This window comes from Lampetra planeri, chromosome 7, assembly GCF_965212315.1.
Source record: "Lampetra planeri chromosome 7, kcLamPlan1.2.h2, whole genome shotgun sequence".
In the NCBI taxonomy this organism is placed as follows: Eukaryota; Metazoa; Chordata; class Hyperoartia; order Petromyzontiformes; family Petromyzontidae; genus Lampetra; species Lampetra planeri.
The window spans coordinates 6,811,169-6,832,787 of NC_136113.1; the positions used below are offsets into that span (position 1 = coordinate 6,811,169).

General features: G+C 41.6%; 1 protein-coding gene across 3 annotated transcripts in view; it reads left to right on the forward strand.

Annotated features, from left to right (window-relative positions):
- Positions 1–212: 212 nt before the first annotated feature.
- The window catches only part of LOC144719872 (WD repeat-containing protein 26-like), a 48,948-nt gene continuing 27,541 nt past the window's right edge, over positions 213–21,619 (forward strand). For all 3 annotated transcript variants that reach the window (XR_013585673.1, XM_078596139.1, XM_078596140.1), the window contains exons 1-4: positions 213–743; positions 1,521–1,620; positions 1,806–1,862; positions 16,471–16,607. Coding sequence is in view for 2 of the 3 variants with exons in the window: in XM_078596139.1 (XP_078452265.1) it covers positions 319–743; positions 1,521–1,620; positions 1,806–1,862; positions 16,471–16,607 (719 nt within the window). In the remaining variant the exon portion in view is untranslated. The remainder of the gene's footprint in view (positions 744–1,520; positions 1,621–1,805; positions 1,863–16,470; positions 16,608–21,619) is intronic.

The window sequence follows — 21,619 nt, forward strand, 5'->3', positions numbered from 1 at the left end:
AATTGTTAGCGCTGGGTTGTTGTTGGCTGTTGCTACTCGCCGTTGGCGGCCGATAGAGCACCGGGTGGTCTTGTTCGGTGTTAGAGACCCACACACAACACAACACACAACGACAACATCACCGTACAACAACCACTCATATTTTATTTTTATTTAATTCAACCCATCGTTCGCGGGCGGCCGTGTCGCAGCTGGCTCCGGCAGCTGGGTGACGCACGGCACCCGCCACGGCGCGCAACTCTGGCCTCCTCTTCAGACTCCGAGGCCGGTGGAGCTTCCCCGCCGCCACGCAAGAAACAGCGGCTCGGCCCGCCGGGCATGCAGGCCAACGGCGCCGCCTCGACCACCTCCGCCTCCACCTCTACCACCACTGGAGCCGCAGCCGCCTCCTCCTCCTCGTCCCCGTCCGCGTCCACGTCGTCCTTAGTCGTCACCGCAGCGGCAGCTTCAAGCTCGGCTCGAAACGGAGACAGCAGCGCCGAGGAAGTCTCGGCGTCGTCGCCGCCGCCACCAGCAGGACTCCCAACTGCGGGAGCTGGAGGAGGTGGTGGTGGTGGAGGAGGTGGTGGTGGAGGATCGTCCTCTCGACCCGGTTCGCCGCCCCAAGCCAACGGGGTTGGCGGGGGCTCAGCTGCCGGGTCGGGGCCGGCGGGGGCGGCCGCCAGACGGAAGAAGAGGCTGTCGCAGACGGACGAGGACATAATCCGTCTGGTCGGGCAGCACCTACACGAGATGGGGCTCAGGTGAGCCGCGATGGACCAACCCCCCCCCAACCCACCTTCGCCGAAACTGTCTCGCTGAACCCTCCGCATTTGATTTCTCGGACCCCTGGGCACAAACCACAAACCACCCTCGCCACCGCGCTTAATTCTACACCCCCCCCCCATCATCCAGTATCTTAACACGGTAATTAATTGGCAGGCAAAGGCAGCCAGAAACCACCACTACAATCGTGATCACGTCTCGTCCACGTTGCGAGTAGTGAAGACTCAGAGGAACGGATGAGGTGGTAAAACAATGGAAGCGGTGTAATAAAATGCGACAGAATTGCCTGCCAGATTCGTCAGCTTGGCATTGTTGATGTCCCTTAAATGCCGGGACTGCTGCCGTCTGTGGTTGGGTGTGCGCCCTCATTATTGTCCCGTTAAGGCAGAGAGAGACCAGCGGTCGTCTTGACGGTGATGCTGGCCATAACGTTGATGGTTTACTGCTGCTGATGGTGTGGTGGTCATGATATGTGCTGGTGCGATCGTGCGTTGTGTACTTGTGATCCTGTGGTGAGATGGTGTGCTGCTATTGGTGTTGGTCTGCTGGCAAGTGTGACAATGACGTGCAAGGTGATGGTGTGTTGCTGATATGATGATGGTTTGCTGGTGATTGTTTGCTGGTTACTGGTGTGTTGGTGTTACTGTGTGTGATGGTGTGCTGGTCACGTGCCATTGGCAATGTACCCGGTGATGGTATAATTGTATGATGATGTTGATGATGCCCCTAAATGTCTGCGCCACATTCCCTTGCAGCCAAACTGTCGACCTACTAATGCAGGAATCCGGCTGTCGGCTCGAACATCCTGCAGCCACCAAATTCCGCAGCCATGTCACGGATGGCGAGTGGGAGAAGGTACCGGAACCTGGTTGCAGGGGGGGGGGTGTGTGGTGTGGAAGATATAAAAATAACATCTCCGGGATTTCTTTACTGAACACCACCCTACTCATTTTCATAAACTGTATATTTTTCACACGTAGCATTTTGCCGAGAGAGACGGTACGAGCCGGTCACTCAGCTGTATTGCCTTTGTGTTTCAGGCTGAAGCTGATCTAAATGAGCTGAAACCTCTTGTGCATTCGCCCAACGGAACCGTGGTAGGAATTCATGCCTTGCGACCTATTTCGACATCTCGTGTTGCCAGCCAAAATGCTTTATCTACTCGCACAACCACCCATCCACTCTCCACTGTTACCCCCCTCTGTCTCCTGTTCCATTACCACAATGTCCACGTCTGTGCACAGCCTGGTTATAATCCAGTAATATGTTGAGATTAATGCATTGAATAACCCGTGCGGCATCAGGTTTAAGAGGTCAGAATGCGTTGCGCCTCTACAACATACAGTGTCTCATGCTTAGCTGCAAGAACCTGCGACTCAAAATTCACGTGTGAACAAAGAAATATCCGTTGACACGCACTGTATGTTTTATTTCGAACGGGAATGGGGGTAGGGGGGGGACTCGTTATTTTCCAGCTTCCTGCACTGAACTGGTTGGGGGTGGGGTTGGCTGATTTGGACAAAGGCTTTGGGGAGACGAGTGTGAGGATTGGTGTTTTAACATTCAGGGAGGAGGGTGTGGTTGTCAAAAAATCTAGCAAGTAGACCTTTTACAGTGATGTAAATAGAGTCCAGCGAGCCAAACACCGTTGAGAATATAATTTAATCACTTTACTCTATAATTGGCAGTTTATACATATTTATTTTAATTTACGATAATACACGTGCGCTTTTAAACCGGTAATGTGTGCTGCGAAATATGTATAATTATGGGGTCATGTGTTTTGCAAAGAACATTTTGCCGGCATTGTTGTTTTCTTGTTTGGTTGCCATTGTGCTCTTAGCTCTGTCAAGACATCGGGAGTCACACACATGGCGACACACTCGTGATAAATGTGACCTACGAGATATGAATCGAATAACACTTAATTTTTCAGTTATGCTTTTGCGTTTCATTGTTTACTACAATATTTTATCAGGTTTTTGTTGTTGTTGCAAAATACACTCTTGGTCTAAATGTGCTCTAAAATTATGATGGTTTAACATGGATACAGTATTTAGTGAAATACTTGATAGTGTCCTCTAATCGTGAATATTGCTTTCCACTGACCAAAATTGCACGCACATGTATATTCCATTATGCTCGGACTAATTAATCTTCTTGTCCACAGTGTAAAATTGTGAATTAACATAGCGCATAATTTTACATAATGCAGCATCGAGGACTTGCATTATAGCCACTCAGAATGCACGTTATTTTGGATTGTTTAATAATACGATAAATGGTTTTTTTATAGGCACTTCAGTATAACAAATTGTAGGCAGACCTCATGATAACACGCACTACTTTGAACCACTGTCTAAACTGCGGACAGGACAGATTTCCACACACGTGTTTGCCGGATCAAGTTTTACTTGAAAAATAATCTACAAGGCATTTTAGTGAAGGTGGAAAACGCACTGTCCTGCACTGTACCACATCAAGCACACCTTTTTCTATTTGAAATCTGAACGCATTTCCCCAGAAATGTTAAGTCATTGCAGCATATTATGTATACCATCAGTGGCACACGAAATATTTAATACATTGTTATACAGTGCAGTATTTCGGTTGTGGAGGCCTGTCATGGAAACAATGCCCAAATACTCTAAGGTTTTTGAAGACGAGATCATTTTCATAGGCATTGCAACATAAATGTTCGCATGGTGGTGTGGGCTTCTGGGGCCCCTTCGAAGGTGGCTAAAACTCGACAAATGCAATTGTAATAGAAATATGAGCCGTTTCCTTGTAATTGCATACTTCAGATTGTTTGCCCCACATGTTTTAAAACCCATTTTGATGTAGGGAGTCATCTGAAAGAATTGTTGTTCATTAAAATAATTAAAGTAGGGGAGTATCAATTTACAGCATTCCTGTCTGTCATGGGTGTTTGGTCATTCATGATCCTTCACCATGCTTGCAAGTTTGAGTTGGTGAAGGGTGGGCCCAGGACTTGTTCAGATATCACTCGCCACTAATGTTCGCCATGGCTGGAAATCAAACTCCGGTCACTGGGTTTATAGCTCAGCGCATTAATAACTGCTCCACCTCTTCCCAGTGTTTCAAAATTGTGATTTTTAGCTATGGTTTTCTCTATGAACTAGGGAACATTTTTGTAAATAAACACTCCTATATCCTTAAGAAAGCACCTATCTTTCATCCAAATGTGTGCCAAAATAATTTACCAATATGGAGATTTGGCCTTAGTTTTGTAGGTGCTGCTTTGGAATTATATTTCTTGTATCCCTTTCTGGTTCCCGTTATCATACATGGTTAACTGAAATGTCATTCCTGCACACTCCTTGTACTCCAGTGGTCAATCATATAGCATTGAAATACTTGCAGCAAAGTATTAAGCAGTTGGTTGGCTGGTTTGTGCGGGATGATAAAAGTAAATGCCGCATTTTCATTGTTATTTGAAATGCAGCAATGAGATGGTGTGTCATGGAAAACCTGATACATTTCGTGATTTTTATTTTACGTTAATATGCACACCTTTGCAAGTGGACAGCTTGCTTATTGCAAGGACACATACACAAGCTGTGCTCCACTCAGTGATGTAAAATACTCTGGATGACTCTACTATCAAGTTTATGGCATCTGGCATTTGTTGCCCAATTGGATACCAGAATGACGACACCGTTTTGCTCATTTTACTTTTCTGAAAGTAAATTTGGCTAACTGCTTTTTTCACTGTTCTCAGGCCCTTTCATCCAAAAATGCCACAAGTATATGTAATGGAGGATTTGGAGAGTATTCAATGGGCTCAAGGAAACTTTTAAATAAAATGAGTCGAATGTAGAAACATCATTTGCACTGGCCTGATCAAATTATTACGTGTGGCGTTGTTGGCCATGTAAATATTAATTTGCTGCTGTAAATAGTTTAGGTGCTTGTTTTTATATATGTTATTGAAGACAATGGATCGCATGCACATTACTGTCCTAAAAAGACATTACACAAATAGAAAATTACTCGACTGGAAATTCATATTTTCTCTTCGCCCAGCCCTCGCAAAACATCACCAAGTTCTCGAATTGTGAAGGTTATTTCAAAAGTTGCGTTACTATTTAAATGAATTCACTAAATTGTCATTACTGTCTGCTTATTTTGTGTGTGTAATATAAATAAGCTTAGAGGCTAATGACCAAATGTTATCTTTAACATTAAAGTAACACATTTTACACGCACTGCACTTTTTATGTGTGTGGTTGAGAATAGTGATAGGATGCAGTGATATGGTAGTTAGTTTTGCAGTTGTGACATAAGAAGTAGTGACAATGTCTATCATAGTTCACGAGAATCACTGGCTCACGTAAACTTCATATGACCTAGTGTGCAGTGTTGTCTTTGCCACTGGGGAGACGATTATGGCCATGGGATAAGTGCTCAACACAGCTTTAATTAATATATGGTAATTTCTCAATGGTCTGTACAAGTCTTCGGAGTGATCTTTTGTGAATGTAGACACACTGACCTTGCTCAAAGTATTGGATTTCATTTCTTGATTTTTCACATGTAACGCTCACCTTATGTAAAAGGGAGTGTTTAAGTAGGTGTTGAGTGCAGTAAAGTTGCAGTAATCAATTATCTGCAATGAGAGACTTGCTTCAATTAACATAAACTCCCATGTGTTGCCCCTACCTTTTTAAGGGTATGGCATGTGTTTCCAACAATTGGTTGTTTGCAAAATACAAGAGCATGCAAGCATTGGGAAGTAATGGGTTTTGTGTAGAATTCAATAAAAAAGGGAAAACAAGCTTCCACCTGCAAATAATATATTTTTTTATAAATATATTTCAAATAAATACCTAAAATTAAGAGCCAAAAGTGTTGCACACTGATTCTCCGCCAATATTTTTTTCCCTTGAGTTATTGGCGAGGAGTGTTTTTTTTTATCAGTACGGCCCAGGCTGACAATTGATAATAGTTATTTTCTTTGAGAATTGTATTTATATATCTCATGTGTGCGATAGCAAGATCAGAATGGTAGCATTCGATGAGACAAGGGTAATGAAAGAAGGGTACTGGAATATGTATGTTTTATGAAGAATATCATTTTGGTACTTGTTTTGATAAACCTAAGATATGAAACTAAATAGAAAATACCCGTAATATAGATGCTATAGATTTCTACTTGTGGTGAATACTACCAATGGTGGATACTGGTAGTATTTCCATCCAAATTATTACAGATCAACCCTTTTAGATCATGGGCTACATACAGTAATTTGGGTATTGTATCATGACATCCAATAATTATGTACTTTTAATTATTTTTTTATGGGAAATTGGCTGTTAAACTGTACAATTTCTTTATATGACGCTCTTGGCAGCTGGGTGGTGCAGTGGTAACACTTGTGCCTCGCATCAAGAAGGACCTAGGTTCAATTCCTGACTCGGACACCTTTCTGTCTTGAGTTAGTTTGCTCTTCCCCTGTTCTGTGCATAATTTTCGTTCCATAGCAAAATATAAAAGTGAACGTATCATATCACTGGTTACCGGCCACACATACCAAATGGTGAAAAACTACCAGCAATTACTCAATTGGGATTACAGTCGGCAACATCACTTCCTGCTGCGAAAATTTGGCAGGACCCTCTTCAAAGGGAGTCAAGCCTCAAGGCTTTCCTGGATCAGCAAGCATAAATGAAGGACATGCTTTATTTCCTTTATGGATGTATGTTGTAGTTAATTTATAATGTAAATGGGATAAACGGTTACGTGTTTTACATTTAGTATGTTTTCAATATTTGGACGTACGACATCATTCATGTCGTGGAAGTAACTCCATCAACACTCACACTTGATGTGCGAGTTTTTTCACATTCTTCTCAGGCCTTTGTATTGAAACTTTACATAGGTAAAGGCACTGCCGTTTCGTGTCGATTACCCTGTGCATCAAACGTGTGTACACTTAAGATCGTGAGTTTTTATAAATTTGAATGCTTCAGGGTGCCTTATTTCCACTAAGGCATTTAGCCACTTTACTGAATTCTGAGAATTTTAAGAATTATTATTTTTTATACAAGTCTGGCTATTAAGTGTGTTTTTGACTATTGACTTTTTTTACAATTGAGCTTTTCTCTGTTTACTATTCGGCCTTTAGACGTTAGGTAATGTACAAACTGTAGTCATTTTCTGCTGCCAGTAAATAAAATTTCGAAAGTAGGGTCGCTTCTAATCAAGTTCGATTTCTTCTTCACATTTTCTGTGTGAACATTGGATTTAACCAAGTGAGAGAAAAACACAAATTGGGTATTTTTATCTATCTTACAGTCAAGGCCGAAATTGTTGTTTGAGGAATTGATTTAACGTTCAGTTATTGTTTTTGTTTAAACGTGCACATTTTCTCCTCCCTGAAAATAAAGCATGTAATCGGAGCTTGAAATACTACTGACGTACGTTATGGAGACAGTCTTCATTTGTATGCTTTTAATTGTTAGCTTCCGTATTATTTAATTTCCACTTTTTATTTACGAGTCATGATCGAAGATCATGCTCTCGTATAGTTGTATTAGCAGTACAGCTGTAACCCCCTTCACACGTGCATACATATGTAAATGCACAGTGGATACCACTGTATACATTTCCTGTGAATTATTTTCAATAATTTCACGTGTTATTTTTCTTGTAAAATTAATTACATTATTAAATATGTAATTCACCCTTGTCTTTTTGTTCTTGTGCTGAAATAACTACTTGTGCAATATGTGTTAGGTTTTATGTGTGAAACTAAATCGTTTTGGAGGCTTAAACTTTCGAGTGGATGGGATGTTATGCGTCTGCCGCTGTGTGTACCACAATGCTTTGCAAGTGCCACAGTGCTGAATCAGAAACCGGTCTGGCCAGGCACTGGGCTCCTGATGGCTAAGGGGATAACCAGGCCACACTTCACAACTGCAAACCCAGCACCATTCGTGGTCCTATTATCGTGTGACTTGAAGCATTCAGGGACACAGCCTCATTCGTTTGCTGATGTCGGAGTGAGCTAAAGGTTTATCAGCATTAGTCACACACATGCCACAAAATCCATAGTTTCGTGTAGATTTTAACTGTGGTTACTTTGATTAAATTGTATTTGTTCCTCTGCTTATAAATCAGCCATACGAAAGAGCAATGGGTAACTATACCAATTCCATTGATGATAATCGACTGTATGGTACGATTATTCGACTAATTGAACAATACTAAAATAGGTGGGGGTGGGGAAAGTTTCACCTCTATTCCCACATGTGCCGCTGGATGGAAGGTAATGCGGCGGCGGGGCTTTGTGAGTGTCACCAGCATCAATAGCAGCATCAGACTGGGGGTGTACGTAGCTTGTAAGTGTGTGGTTGTCATTTTTAAGTGTACCCGAGTAAATAGCCACACAAAGTAGTTAATTATGATACTGTATGTAGTTGACTTATCATAAACGCTTGAAGCATTGCGTGGGAAAGTGGCTATTCAGTGATTTGTCTGGCTCCACAAAAAGTTTATAATGTTATTTGCTTCACACTGCGTTGACATGTGGGAAATGCTCTGGATATGTGAAAACAAGTTGAAACTGCTTATGTTGGTGTATGTGGGTGGGCTGAAGACGTGTATGTGCACGGAAGTGTGCTTTGCGAATCACCGTGTACCAAAACTGTAATGGAATGTAGGTATGTCATGATGCAGCGTAATGATGCAGCGATTCAAAATAATTTCTTACACTCACATTAAATGCATAGGATCATACATGTGTTACACATGTAAGGATAATTTATTTACAATTTATGGAAATGATTGGCAAATATTATAGACTAATAGAGGCAAACAAAGTATACATATGGGATGTAACAGATGAGAAATATATAAATAAATTACTAATAACATGACAAAGATTTTTTAATTATTTTTTTAATATAGTCACAACGTCTAACTGAGAAAACGAATTTAATTGCAATGGGGTGAATTGTTACATTCCTAATGAAAAGCCAATGAAGAATACTAACACTGGCTGATGTATTATCATTATATTAATTGTATGTTTAACAAGTTAGAGGCCACGGTTCTTTTGTAAGGGGGAACTGGGTACAGCTGTCATTGAAAAAGGGGGTTTTGAGGCCATGTTGCAAGTACGTAATTTACATTTACTTTGCAAAGTGCAATGGAAAATGTTTTCCTTATATATATCCTACAACTTCACAGTCGTCCATTCCCAGGCTTTGTAATTTACAATGCGTGTACCTTTTTTAGGTGGTACTGTGGTTCGCGCACTGCTGCATGCACTCTGTGACCCCATACGTTTGATTCCTGGCTACAGGTGGTGACATGTAGCGAGTGATATCTGAACTGGTCCTGAATCATGCTCTGACCTCATCCCCCACTGACCGCCATTGGTTAATAAGTATAGTTAAAACAACATGGGGGCACAGGGCTTGGGATTCATATAATTTACTGTACCTTTAGTTCTGATGGTTATATACTTTGTTGTATACACATTGTTCATGTATCCGAGCTTTCATTGGTGTGTTTTTTTCCAGTGTCACATTTTCAAGCTGTAAAATGGAAGCGTGCGATCCAGTTGGGCAATCCTGTGTACCATGCAGTCTACAACTTGGCCCTCTGCCTCCGTCTGGAACATGTCACAATGCGGAATAAAGTCAACAAGACTTATTCTAGCGAAGGGATGGCTCACCGCTGTCATAATGTCAAATAATAAATGACTACTCTTTACCCTCATCATGTTAATTCAAGGCAAACACTGATGGGCAGAGATTGCTGTAAACAGCAGGATTTTTCATCGACAGTAGAGGACACTAAAAATATATTAGCGATGCTGTTGGGCCGACATAGTTCTTACAAGGGGATGCCACATTATTTCTGTTGTCGATGAACCCCGAATGGTTGTAGTGGGATCCTATTCGTGTGTGGAGCGAGTGCTCGCCAACTTAAGCAGCTGCTAGCTGAGTAACCTGCACTGATGCGTGTGACAGTGTGTCCTGCAGTACAGTACCGGGGGTAGCCTATACCGTGTGTTGCACGTCTTAGGTTGTTTTTTTTTTGCGGGATGCTTATCACGGCCGTCTCTTGAGCTTTTGTCAGTGGTAATGTTTTAAATGCGTTGAATGCGCAATAGTTCTCTAATACATTGCGTAACTTAACCCTTGTGCAATGCTTGCATAAGTATGTGCACGGGGCCCTAGGAGAAGTGGACGTGACAAGCAGCGGGCCTGCATCTGTGCAAATAAGGCTGTGTGGTTATTAATGTTGCCTTTGGTCACTGCTGCTGGGTTTTTTTTACTCTGAAAAGAACGCCACTTACTCCGCAGGGCTTCTTCAGCAGCTGGCTATAAGTTAAATGCGTGTTTAATCAAAGTTAACAGGTGTGTTCTTCGTAGCTAAAATGTCCTGTTAAATTATTATGGTGCACGACTGATCCTAATGAGTTTTCACTCCACTTTAAGAATTGAGGTGTTTGTCATCTCTGAAGAGGGTAACATTGTGCTCGTGGTCAGAGTATGTGGTGTTCGTATATAAAGTAGATTCATGACAATGGAGCATCAGTAGTGTTCCTTGTGAGGCCAGCTCAGGTAAATCCATTCAATTCTACGTATATATTTGAGTTTAAGCCAGTAAATCAGGTTTTATTGAATAACAATTCTTCATGTGCATGCAGCGGTAGTGATGGAATATTCCAAGTTTCTGCTGTGCACACAAATTGCAACAGTGCGCTGTATTTCATCTCTTTCACATGGTTAAAAGAGAATGCAAATGCTGTTCAGGTCAAAATGACAGCTGATGAGACAACACATTTACTGTATGCCTATTTTGGTTGAACTGCCCTTGAGAATATTCGAAACCAACTGACCAATAGTGTCCTTCTGCACTTGTAACCAGAACGTTGCTTCTGATGAGCAAATGAGTATCTGAAGCATTGTGTAACAATATGGTAATGTATTTTTCCTATCAACTGCATTCGGACTCTACCTTTGCTCTTTGTTGAATTGTCTGCAGATCAAACAATCCACAAATCTGGATGTAGCCTGATGAAGCTCGTTGTAATTACTGGCAAAACGTCCTACTCAGATTGTAAATGTTGTGGATTTGCTTTCCAACACCGGTGTGCTGTACTGTACTAGTAACGAATTGGCATGTTCTGTTTACATGACAAACCTGACTAATTGGCTGTGGCGGGTTTAACGACACATTTATATTTACATGATCTAACTCCAAAAAAAAACCTATATTATGGATGATATTAGTCACGAAAGCCTACGTGTTAAAATTCACAAGGGAGTATGCCTTTTCTTGTAATTTGTGTATTCTCCCCGTGGTCGTGTTGATTTTTCTCCAGGTCCTCTGGTTTTTCTCTCCATTTAGAATCAACATGCGTTTAGAGTACAGTATTTGATTGCTATAAATTTTCACATGATAAGCCACTTCGTTGAGCTATCATTTGTGGCCAGGTCGCTTCTGAAAAAGAGCTGTATAGCTCAGTGGGCCTTACCTGTAAAAAAAATAGAAAGAGTTTCGTTTTGTTTTAACTTTAGCTGTCCATGCTACGGGTGGCATGAATACTACTAAGACGGTCAATGTGCGTGTGTGTACATGTAGATGCGGGGAGCGGTGGTGTAGTGGTTAGCGCGCTGCGCTACGAACCTGGCGACCCGGGTTCGATTCCCACTCACGGCCAATACCAGTGACGATTATTTGAACCGGTCCTGGGCCTCCCCTAGGTCGACTCAGCCTCAAATGAGTACCTGGTGCGGTGTGTAAACATTGCCACTGGGGAGACAAAGGCGGCCGGGCGTGGTGCTGGCCACCCACCCCCTCGTGTGCCGTGCCGGCCTTTAAAGGTGCTCGCTAACAGCACTTTCCCCCAACAATCTGTTAGGGCTATATGCTGGATCTTTGTCTTTGTAGATGTAGGAGCTGCTGCTGCATGTGCATGCATCACTGACTAGGAGATGGATGAAATCCCACACGTATATGCCTATCCTCAGCTGTGCCGTTTAAACGTATTTTAGGCTGCCCATTTAAATACAGTGATGTATATGTACAGCCCTTTTGTCAATCCACTGCTGGATGACGGCCTCCCCATGGGGAGGGGGTGGTTATTTGACCAAATGTCACCAAGCTGGGCAGTGCAGGTTGGTGAAGGCAAAGACATAGGGCATAGCATAGTACAAAAATTTATGCTGCAAATGGCCCTTGCTGACAACAGAGCCCCGCAAAAGCCTATAACACCTGTTTTATGCATGGTGATTGCCCAATCAAGTAGAGTCTCCAGGCACAACCCAGTCTAAATAAAGATTAGGATTCTGCTTAGCTTCTGATATCTGTTGAAATCGAGTAGATTCCACGTACTTTGATCAAAGGATAACACAATGCGGTTAAAGGTGTTGTAAATTAACATACAGCTATTAGTGAAATCAAGGGTATTACATAGTAAAAAAGATATAGAAATGGCTTATTGCCTAATGTTTGGAAATGGTATGATTCTCGTGATTGAATATAATGTGCATATCATTAGCGAGCAATTTATTTGACGTTGCGGTAATTTGAAATGCCTTTTTCAGTATATACATTTTTAGCATTCAGTTTATCAATGTGAGAGAGGGTAACTTGGTCTGTTCATTATATTTAAATTTCACAGCGGCTTAAGTAGACCAAACCGGCAAATGTACTCATTTAAACATGCAATTTTATAGCCTCTTTCCAAAGCGCATATATACCATGTAGTCAGTATACGACAGTCCGTAGAATTAATGGAGTAAAAAAAACCTTTGCAAAACATAGTAAAACAGTACAGTAAATACTAGAAACACTAACTATACTTTCGAATTATGAGACTCGGAGATGCCTTCCTATTTTAATCGGTTACTGTAAGGTTTTGTTGCATGCAGTCATAAAGCAACTATCAACAAGTCTACACAAGTGGCTCAGCAAGCCCTTGGCCATGGCAGAGCGTTGGCATTGTAAATGGTTAGTTCCCGTGGTTGGTGTTTGGTTCTTTAATGTGAGTGCTTGCTTGTTGGTCAGTGGAGACAGCTCGTATTGGAACCGAGGGCTACCTTGGCCACGCGTGTATATGTGACGGGCAGCCCCGACCGTAAGTTTTAAAACCCAGCGGCTTCCTTTAACACCACCCAGCCGGCCACGGTCCCTGTCCGGGCCGAGGGAATCCGAATTGTCTTGAAGTATCACGTATTGCTCGATGGGTAAATTGATCTTGGCACCTTGAATGCCATTTCGTTTACGTCTCCCAACTCGGCACTGTTGTTCTGCGTGTACGATGCCTCCTCGTCTTGAGCCCACGTAATGGCTGAGTTGCAGGAGGGAGGAGGGGGGGTACATGGCGCTCTGCTTACAGCAGCAGCCCGAGTCTGCTTTCCCCCTCGTTCCCCTGCCCCGCCTCCTGTTTGCCAGCTCGGCCTCACGTTTTAATGGCTTTTGTTCAATTCCACTGCCTTCTCTGTGTCCTCCACGTAGTGTTTTTGTTGTTGTTTAAGAAACAGCAGCAGCCCCAATGTGTGGTATTTATTTGCGAAACTTATCATGCCATGCGTGAGTTTGTTAACACATTCTTTTCATACGGTGAATAAAACTTACTCAAAGCTTGTACTCATGTAAGCTTGTACTCGTGTAAGTCAATGGTTTAGTTGATGCAGTACCAGTTAGGTTTTTTAAAACGTACACACGTATGTCTTTTACTATTTCGCGGTTATACATTGATATAAAAACAAGTGTGTTGGAGCTGGCGAAAAATGATTTTGGTTTAAGAAACGTTGCGGAAACTTTCACCGTGATAAAAGATAGACCATTACGAATGGCCTTAAACAAACCAGCGTGGACACGATTACTGTAACCCCTTTGGAATAAAAAGTTCCTCCTACATTGTGAGAAATGGAATGGATCCGACAGACACCCATGTCAGTCACTCTTACAAGCGTATCTCAGCGAATATGTCACGTTATGACTTTGCAGAGGCATAAGCCTTGGTTCTTTCCACTACCTCCTAAAAGATTTAAGTGACACAAGGGGAATCCTTTGGCTCGGGGAACAACTTCTTGCCAAGGCCCCACTGTGTGTGCACAGCTATTCACAGCGTGCGTTGTGTGCCCATCACGGCTGGGCTCACATTTTATATAGACGCACACATTTAAGTGCCTCTCGATGGATTTCATATCACCCTAAAGTCGCTCGCTGTAGGTGTCTAAGGCCATTGTGTAAGTCTTGGCATTGTTGGTGTTGAGTTTGTGTCTATGGTGCAGTTGTTGTCCTGTGCTCGTTTGTTGAGAGATTTTGTTGCCCCGTGTCCGTTTTAATGTACGCCAAACATTGTCCCGTTTTTTTCTCTCTCACACGTGTGGATGTATCAGAAATTGCTCAAGGGCAAGAATGGGGAGGTGTGTTTTTTTGAGATGCGAGCGGAGCCTTTTTGCAGTTTTGATTGCCAGTGAATGTAGTAATCGTTTTTTTTGTAATGTCGGCTCGACCTGCCACTGCATCTTGCACTGTCTGCAGCAATTCCAGGCACGCGAATGGTGTCGGAGAGAGGCGCAGCTTGGCTGGCTTTGCCAGCCGTGGGCTCGTGTGTCCGCCTTGTGTCACCCATAAGCTCCGTCCCTCTCTGCGACCAAGTGCAATCACAATGATCTCAACCCCGATTATTCATTTCCAATTTTTTTAAGTATAAATATGTATAATTTTAGGGCAATAGTTTGAAGTGCTGTAAAAGCCACTTGTATAATGTCATTGCGAATACAGCTTTACTAATACACAGGGGGAGGAATTTATTTTCATCTAGAAGACTGCTTTCGGTGTGAAATTGTTGAAAAGTAGATAAAAGTAAATAGCTATGGATTAATGTTGAACAATAAGTCAAGTATTGGACGTTATGGGTAAATGCATCTTCCTGACTTGGGGAAACTCAGATGGTTGATGCACGCTGTCATGTCCGAGTACAGTTATAGGCGTAGTGCGATAAATGTGGATGGATGCAACAATTTACCAACCCCCCCCCCCCTGAACCCAGCACTGCGATTCGAGTCAAACTCGCCCCGTGGCTGCAAGCGTCACTTGACACCTCATTTCATGTAGCACATGATCATTATCAGCAGCCACGATCAATCCACTACTGAATGAAGTCATCCCCAATCTTGATTTAAAGCTTTCGTGACTGCAGGGATTCATGTTCTTGGTTCTTTCGGTAACGTCACGTAACTTTACCGAAAGGACCAAGAATATCATCCCCATCCATTATCACTCGTGATGCTGTAATGTAATATAATCCACCGAGCAACAGTACTCAATTATTATGTTTTGACTGTCATTCCTTCTGGCGATATGTGCTGCCCACGTCCACTTAATGTCATTAAGAATTTGAAAGCTTGTCTTTAATCTCCGTATGGGTTCTCTGATGCATGTATTCCTTTTATTTTTGTCTCGGTGTAATTCCAAGCATGCATCTCTCCATACTACTTTGTGCGCTTTTCAGATTCAGTTCAGTTGTATTGTTAATGACCATGTTTGATTCATATGTCATAGCAGGCTAATATGCATTAATTGAAATGCTCGAGTTAACTTTTATCCTCATAAAATGCATTCATTTATATATATGTTACAGCATATGTAACCATAAATTTCTGCATTCTAACACGTGATTCTATGTGTGTGTGTGGTGAGCTTAAAGAACCAATATTAATTGATGACATTGTTACACACCTAATGATAAATGCTTATGATACAGTATTTTAATTTAAGTTTTCAAACACATGCAATGTTTGAATTGTAAAACAGCACAAAAAAACAAGATGCACTATTAGTGTCTCTTGCCTACACACAAGTGTAGAGTAAATTAATGCATTTTACAGGACAACAATATATCGTTATTTCACTAGTTTGTTTTTATTGAATACAACACCTAGCAATGTTCATTTGTGGAGTGACTACATGCTACCGCTTGTCCAGACATTGTACAAAGAGGAGTAGGAAACTACAGATGATTGCTTTTAAGGTGCTATTGAAAGCACTTAAAAGTGGTAGTGGGCTACTCAGAGTAAAAAAGGGTTGGTCCTGAGTCCAAAATCAATAATGGCAAGGAAGTCGGCATATTAGACAGCCAGAGGTAATGAGTTCCAGACAGTCGGAGTCACAGCAGAGAATGAGCAACCACCCATAGATTAGAGGTTTCTGGGAATTTTGATTGCTGGAACAGAGGACAGGTAGGAGTTAGTTGATGGAAGAACTTGAAAACAGTGAGGGCCTTGAGACAGAGATACCTAGAGAAGACAGAGAAACAGAGTAGGGGAAAGGTAGGCTAGTGTGAAGTCATTGGAGTTATGAATAAATCAATGGGTAATGATACAGTAAAGACTGCTGTGTGACCCACGAACACCGTGCATTTCTGGCCACACATTATACCTCCTTGTATCAGTCACTCGTCATATTGGTTTATTGTCATTACAATATCTGTCATTAACTGTATCATGGTTAAATTGGTGTGAGCAGTGTGAAATGCATTTTCATTGTACTATAATAAGCCTTTCAGTGAGTGGCTTCAAGCACAATCCATATTGTTAGATGTAAATTGTAGGAAAATGAAATTTCCATTCTGTTTTGCGACTGCACACCACGTGTACAGACATACATACGACTGTTTAGTATCATCTTTGCTGTGTGTGGCCATGCAGCGCATGAAGTTCCTCCTCTTGGAGCAGAAGTACCTGGAGTACCTGGAAGATGGCAAGCTGCTGGAGGCGTTGCAGGTGCTGCGCCAGGACCTCACCCCTCTCAAGTACAACACGGAGCGAATTCACATGCTCAGTGGGTACGTCCTGCAACCCACTGTCAGAATAAGACAAAAATCCACGTGCTGTCTTGTGCGGCTAACTTTGTGTTCTGTTCTTTTTGCAGGACTATGCAATTACATTTCAGGTCTGTCATACACAAAGACAATGAAATAATGAATTGAATGTGCTAAATAATGATAGCATAATGCTATGCATTATTGAGCACATTATCCATGGTTGCCTATGACCAAATTAATCGTAATGTGCAACGATTCCATCAGGTCTCCGAAACTAGGAATGTTTGAGCATGGTTTGTGCTTGGATTCGTGACATGCACGACAGATGTTATAGACTGCAGGGTTATTTTGTGGGCAGCAGAAAATTGTGTGTAAAAATCAATTGTTGTTGCTGTGCTGTGTCCTGATGTCTACACGTTGTGGGGAGGACCTCATCCAGCAGTGGATAAATGATGGGATGGATATTGAACTAGATTCGAAGCTTCGTGACTGCAGGAATTACTCCTTGGTTCTTTCGGTAAAGTCACGTCGAAAGAAATTAAATTAAATAAAAATGTATTTCAAAGAGGGATGGATATTGATTGTACATGTAACAGCCCTTTGTGAATCCACTGTTAGATTGTTTATATTATTGTTGTATGTGATTGGGGGTGGGGGGTTTAAATTGAATGATCATCTTTAGACTTTGACTAAAATCAGTACATCAGAACAGCAAATTCATATTATGAAAATTGACAACGTAATTAAGAATACATATCAATCTTGATTTGAAGCTTTTGTGACTGTCGGAATCCATACTTTTACCGAAAGAACCGGTATACGTAATACACAATACTGTTACGGCTTGTTGGACCAAAATTTTTATTTTTATTGAAAACTTTCGTGACTGCAGGAATTCATATTCTTTGGTTCCAAAGAATTCTTTGGTTCCAAAGAATATGAACAAAATTATGTAAAGCAGTGAAGTAATAGCAATCGGTACAAAAAAAACACACGCATGCGTAATGTGTAATACATAATGCACACCGTACACCAACATGTACATTATGTCATATTATAGTAGTAAACATGATTTATATTGTTTCACTATGTTTTGTGCAGTATGCGTGTAATATGCTGGTAAATTAAAGCGTGACAATACCATGTTGCTAGAAAGTAAAGCTTTCGGTACACAAAACTCCTTTCATAATAATATGTAATTACTCCCTTGTAATTCTACAAAGGAATTATAGGCTATATGTAACACACATAAAAACTCGGGCTGAGTTTGATTGATGGAATATGTAAATTATACATGTGTGTGCAAGTTAATTTCCAAGATATAACACTGAGCAATTGCGTGAAGCAACTGCATTGCATAAAATGAATTGCATAATGCATCTTGTCAGCCTAACGTCAACACAAACAATACAGTTATGCATATTTAAGGCCGAGTAAGAGCTGTAAATGTTCAATGTTGTATCTTGTATTTTTCGGTTATTTAATCACAGTATAATAAATATTTTTTTTATGAATGATAAATATTTCACATTGGTCATGTGCTATTACACTGGCATTATAGTGCACTCATGTGGGTCTTGTTAAAGTACAACATTTGGTGGGATTACTTGGTTTTGCGGCTTAGTGTGATGAGTGAGATGGAATTCCATTACACTTTTAATCATAAAACTACCTTAAAATATGTGAAGGACAGCTGCCTATTGCAGTGGCATCTTTCACCAGAATTTGAAACAAGATAATGTTCCGTTTTTGAGTGAACACTCGTGAAAGCATTGGATATTCGATGCCAATGCCAGATCACAAGTGAATCTCACATCCTCCTGCCCGGATGGATGGGTCTTACACACGCAAACGTTTCAATCTGGTGGGTAGCAACACCTGCTATATGGAAAGCCCTTGTGAATCAGCAGAGTGCTTGAGTTTGGTGAAGGTAAGCACACAGCAGCACACGGACAGTCCTCAGGTTACAAACCTAATTCGTTCCTGGGATCCGTTTTTAAGTCGGAACAATAATGCACTATTTAAATTTCAGTGTTATGAAATGTGTTATGGTTCAACAAAAAAGGGAAGCCTTGTTAAACTCATAAGTAAGAATAAATATTTAACATTTGCATGTAACACTGTAAAGAAATACTGTATAGTAAACAAAATAAAGTAACAAAAATAGAAAAAAAACACAGCTTTATTTTCACTTACCTTGAGTCCTGATGCTAGCTTGTAATCGGAAGGGGGGAAATAAGTCACCACAATTGCACACACACGGGGCATGCGCGCACATACAAAGCGCACACAGACACACACACGACAACAATGTCCCCGTGTAGCCTTCACAGACTGTAGGGGCAAGTGCTGTTAGCGAGCAGCGCCTATAAAGGTCGGCACAACACGCTAGGGGGTGGAGTGGCCAGCGCAATGCCCCGGCCGCCTTTGTCTCCCCAGTGGCGATGTTTACACACTGCACCAGGTACTCATTTGACGCTGAGTCGACCTAGGGGAGGCCCAGGACCAGTTAAAATAATCGTCACTGGTATTGGCCGTGAGCGGGAATTGAACTTTGGTAGGCAGGTTGGTAGCACAGTGCGCTGACCGTTGCACTAGTGCTCACATCCCTAAAGACAAAGATACGTGCACACAAAGAGAAAGACTCCCTGTATAGCCTTAATAGGCTGTAGGAGCAAGTTCTGTAAGCGAGTAGCATTTATGAAGGCTGGTAAGAGGGGGTTGGTAGGAACACGTCCGGCCACCATTGTCTCCCCAGTGGTGATTTTTACACACCACAACAGGTACTCAGGTCGCTGTTTTCATACGGCAGCGCGCTAACCACGAAACTACCGTCCGTGCGCACAGACACATTCCCGGCCCAGCGTGAGGCTGACTCATTACATCTCGCGTAGGCTCGCTCCTCTGAACAAAATAGTTCCACGGTTCAGTTTGCAATTGCGAGTTTGTGTTCTAAGTCAATGTGATTTTTTTTTATGTTTCATGGAAGCTGGTTCGTTAGGACAGGTGTTCGTAAGTCGGGCGTTCGTAAGCCGAGGACTGCCTGTACAGGCTTCAGAGTGTGCTATTGACTGGGCTTGATGCATGGCAACATCATGTTTTGACAGATCTATAGACTTATTTTCTCTTCAGGATGTTTTTGTTTTCATTACAGCTCTTGTCTAACAGCTGTGATGGCAACACACTCTTCCGCACCATTAAACTCTCTCCTCTTGCTGAAGCCTCTCTCACTTTTTGTTGACAAGACCTTGCCGACTCATTTTATTTAAGCCTGCTGCTACCAAAATCTTTTTGGAAGATTTGATATGCTTTACTTATTTACATGTAAATAAATATATAAGCAATAACCTAAAACTATTTAACTGGCATTGTCATCAAACGAATTTTCTTCTCACATTGCCACTGCTCAAGCAATAAACAGTCACATTATTAAGACATGTAGAGTAGTGATTAGACAACAAGCAGTTTGACACGTGATTAATTACAAACCATACTTGTTTAATTTAAATGCAGTATTTTAGTTAGGATTTTATATAAGTGAATAAAAGGAAATTAACATTTCATCTTTTTTTATTGCCCCTTTTGTTTAAGCCCTAGGTCCAGCAGGCAGAGTTTTTATGAACATTTGTGGTATATGGCTCATGCATTCTCACACAGATGGGCCCTCAGTGGGTGATTTTTCCAAGCCAAACCTGACTGTTTTGCTTTATTTGATGATGAGCTTCTCCACAAACTGAATTCAGTTCCTGAAGAAGCTCCCAACATGTAGACTGAAACATCAGACAATTGTGCCAAACAGCATGTCCAACCCAAAAACACATCAGAGAACTACAATACACAAGTACATAAACATGTGTATTAATGTCCTGTCCGTTTCTTGCACATTTGGCTTTCCTGAAATTGAGTCTTGTATCTGTGGTATAATGAGTTGATAATCAGCTCCCAGTCACATGTGGTCAAAGTTAGTTTCCTAAGTATTTTCTAAATTAGTATTGGCAGATCGCACATGCCTATTAATAATCTAATTATATCTGGATTTATTCTGCAGCTTTACAGGCTCATTTGCTTGTCAGGATTGGTTTGTCTCTATATTTTACTAATAACGATTGTTTGATATGCTCCAATATATCACTGCATTGCAAACTAAATTGTATTTAAATCTATTGTAATTGTATTTAAGCACCCACTGTATATTGCACTAAATAAGTTCCTTTATTAGAAACACAATATTGGAATTCCATTGTTTGTTCATTCATATAATATACGTAAAAAATGTGTATAGCTCATGCCACCCATCCGTTTAAACGTATGCAACACGTGGGGGTTCCTGTTTATTGGATTCATAAATATCGCCGCGTGAACAGTAGCAGGGAGAGGCTCCCGTCTTGTCACTATTGCGCTAATACAGCTGGAGACCCTGCTGATGGAACGCTATTGAGCAAGCTGATGAGCTTGAGGACCGGACGTGGTGAAGCACTGTGTGTCACTTAGCTGCCCCGTAACTCTTTCCTTACGTGGGCTAAATAGTTTCCCGTGAAATGCATGGCGTCATTCGTGGCGCATATATATTCTTTAATGTTCTGGTGATTTTTTAAGGGCTGTGGCTTTATTTCCCTAACTTGCTGTTAAAAGAAAAAATGTGTAACAGTAAGAAGGTCATAAAAATCAACGTTGAAAACAAGTGCCTCCACGTGCGCTCATCGCTCCTGCTAATGAGTCGCCTCGTATTGCTGCTGCCTCCATGCTCTCAATGAATCACGCATGTCTTATGCATAACCTACTGGTCTCTAAGGGATGGCTAGGCAGAGGTTGACAACCAGATGTTTGCTGAACTCTCGACTGACCGAAGTTTATTTCCATACTGCTTTACAATCTCAGCCATTTCGGCGTCCTCCCCTGTTTGAATGTGTTTTAAGCAAAAATATCAGTCATGAATTCACCCAAAATTATTTTAACTGCATAATTTGATATTCTGTTACATGCATGGTCTGCCTGTCTGGTCTTTGGTGTGTGTTTTTGTATGTGTACATAGT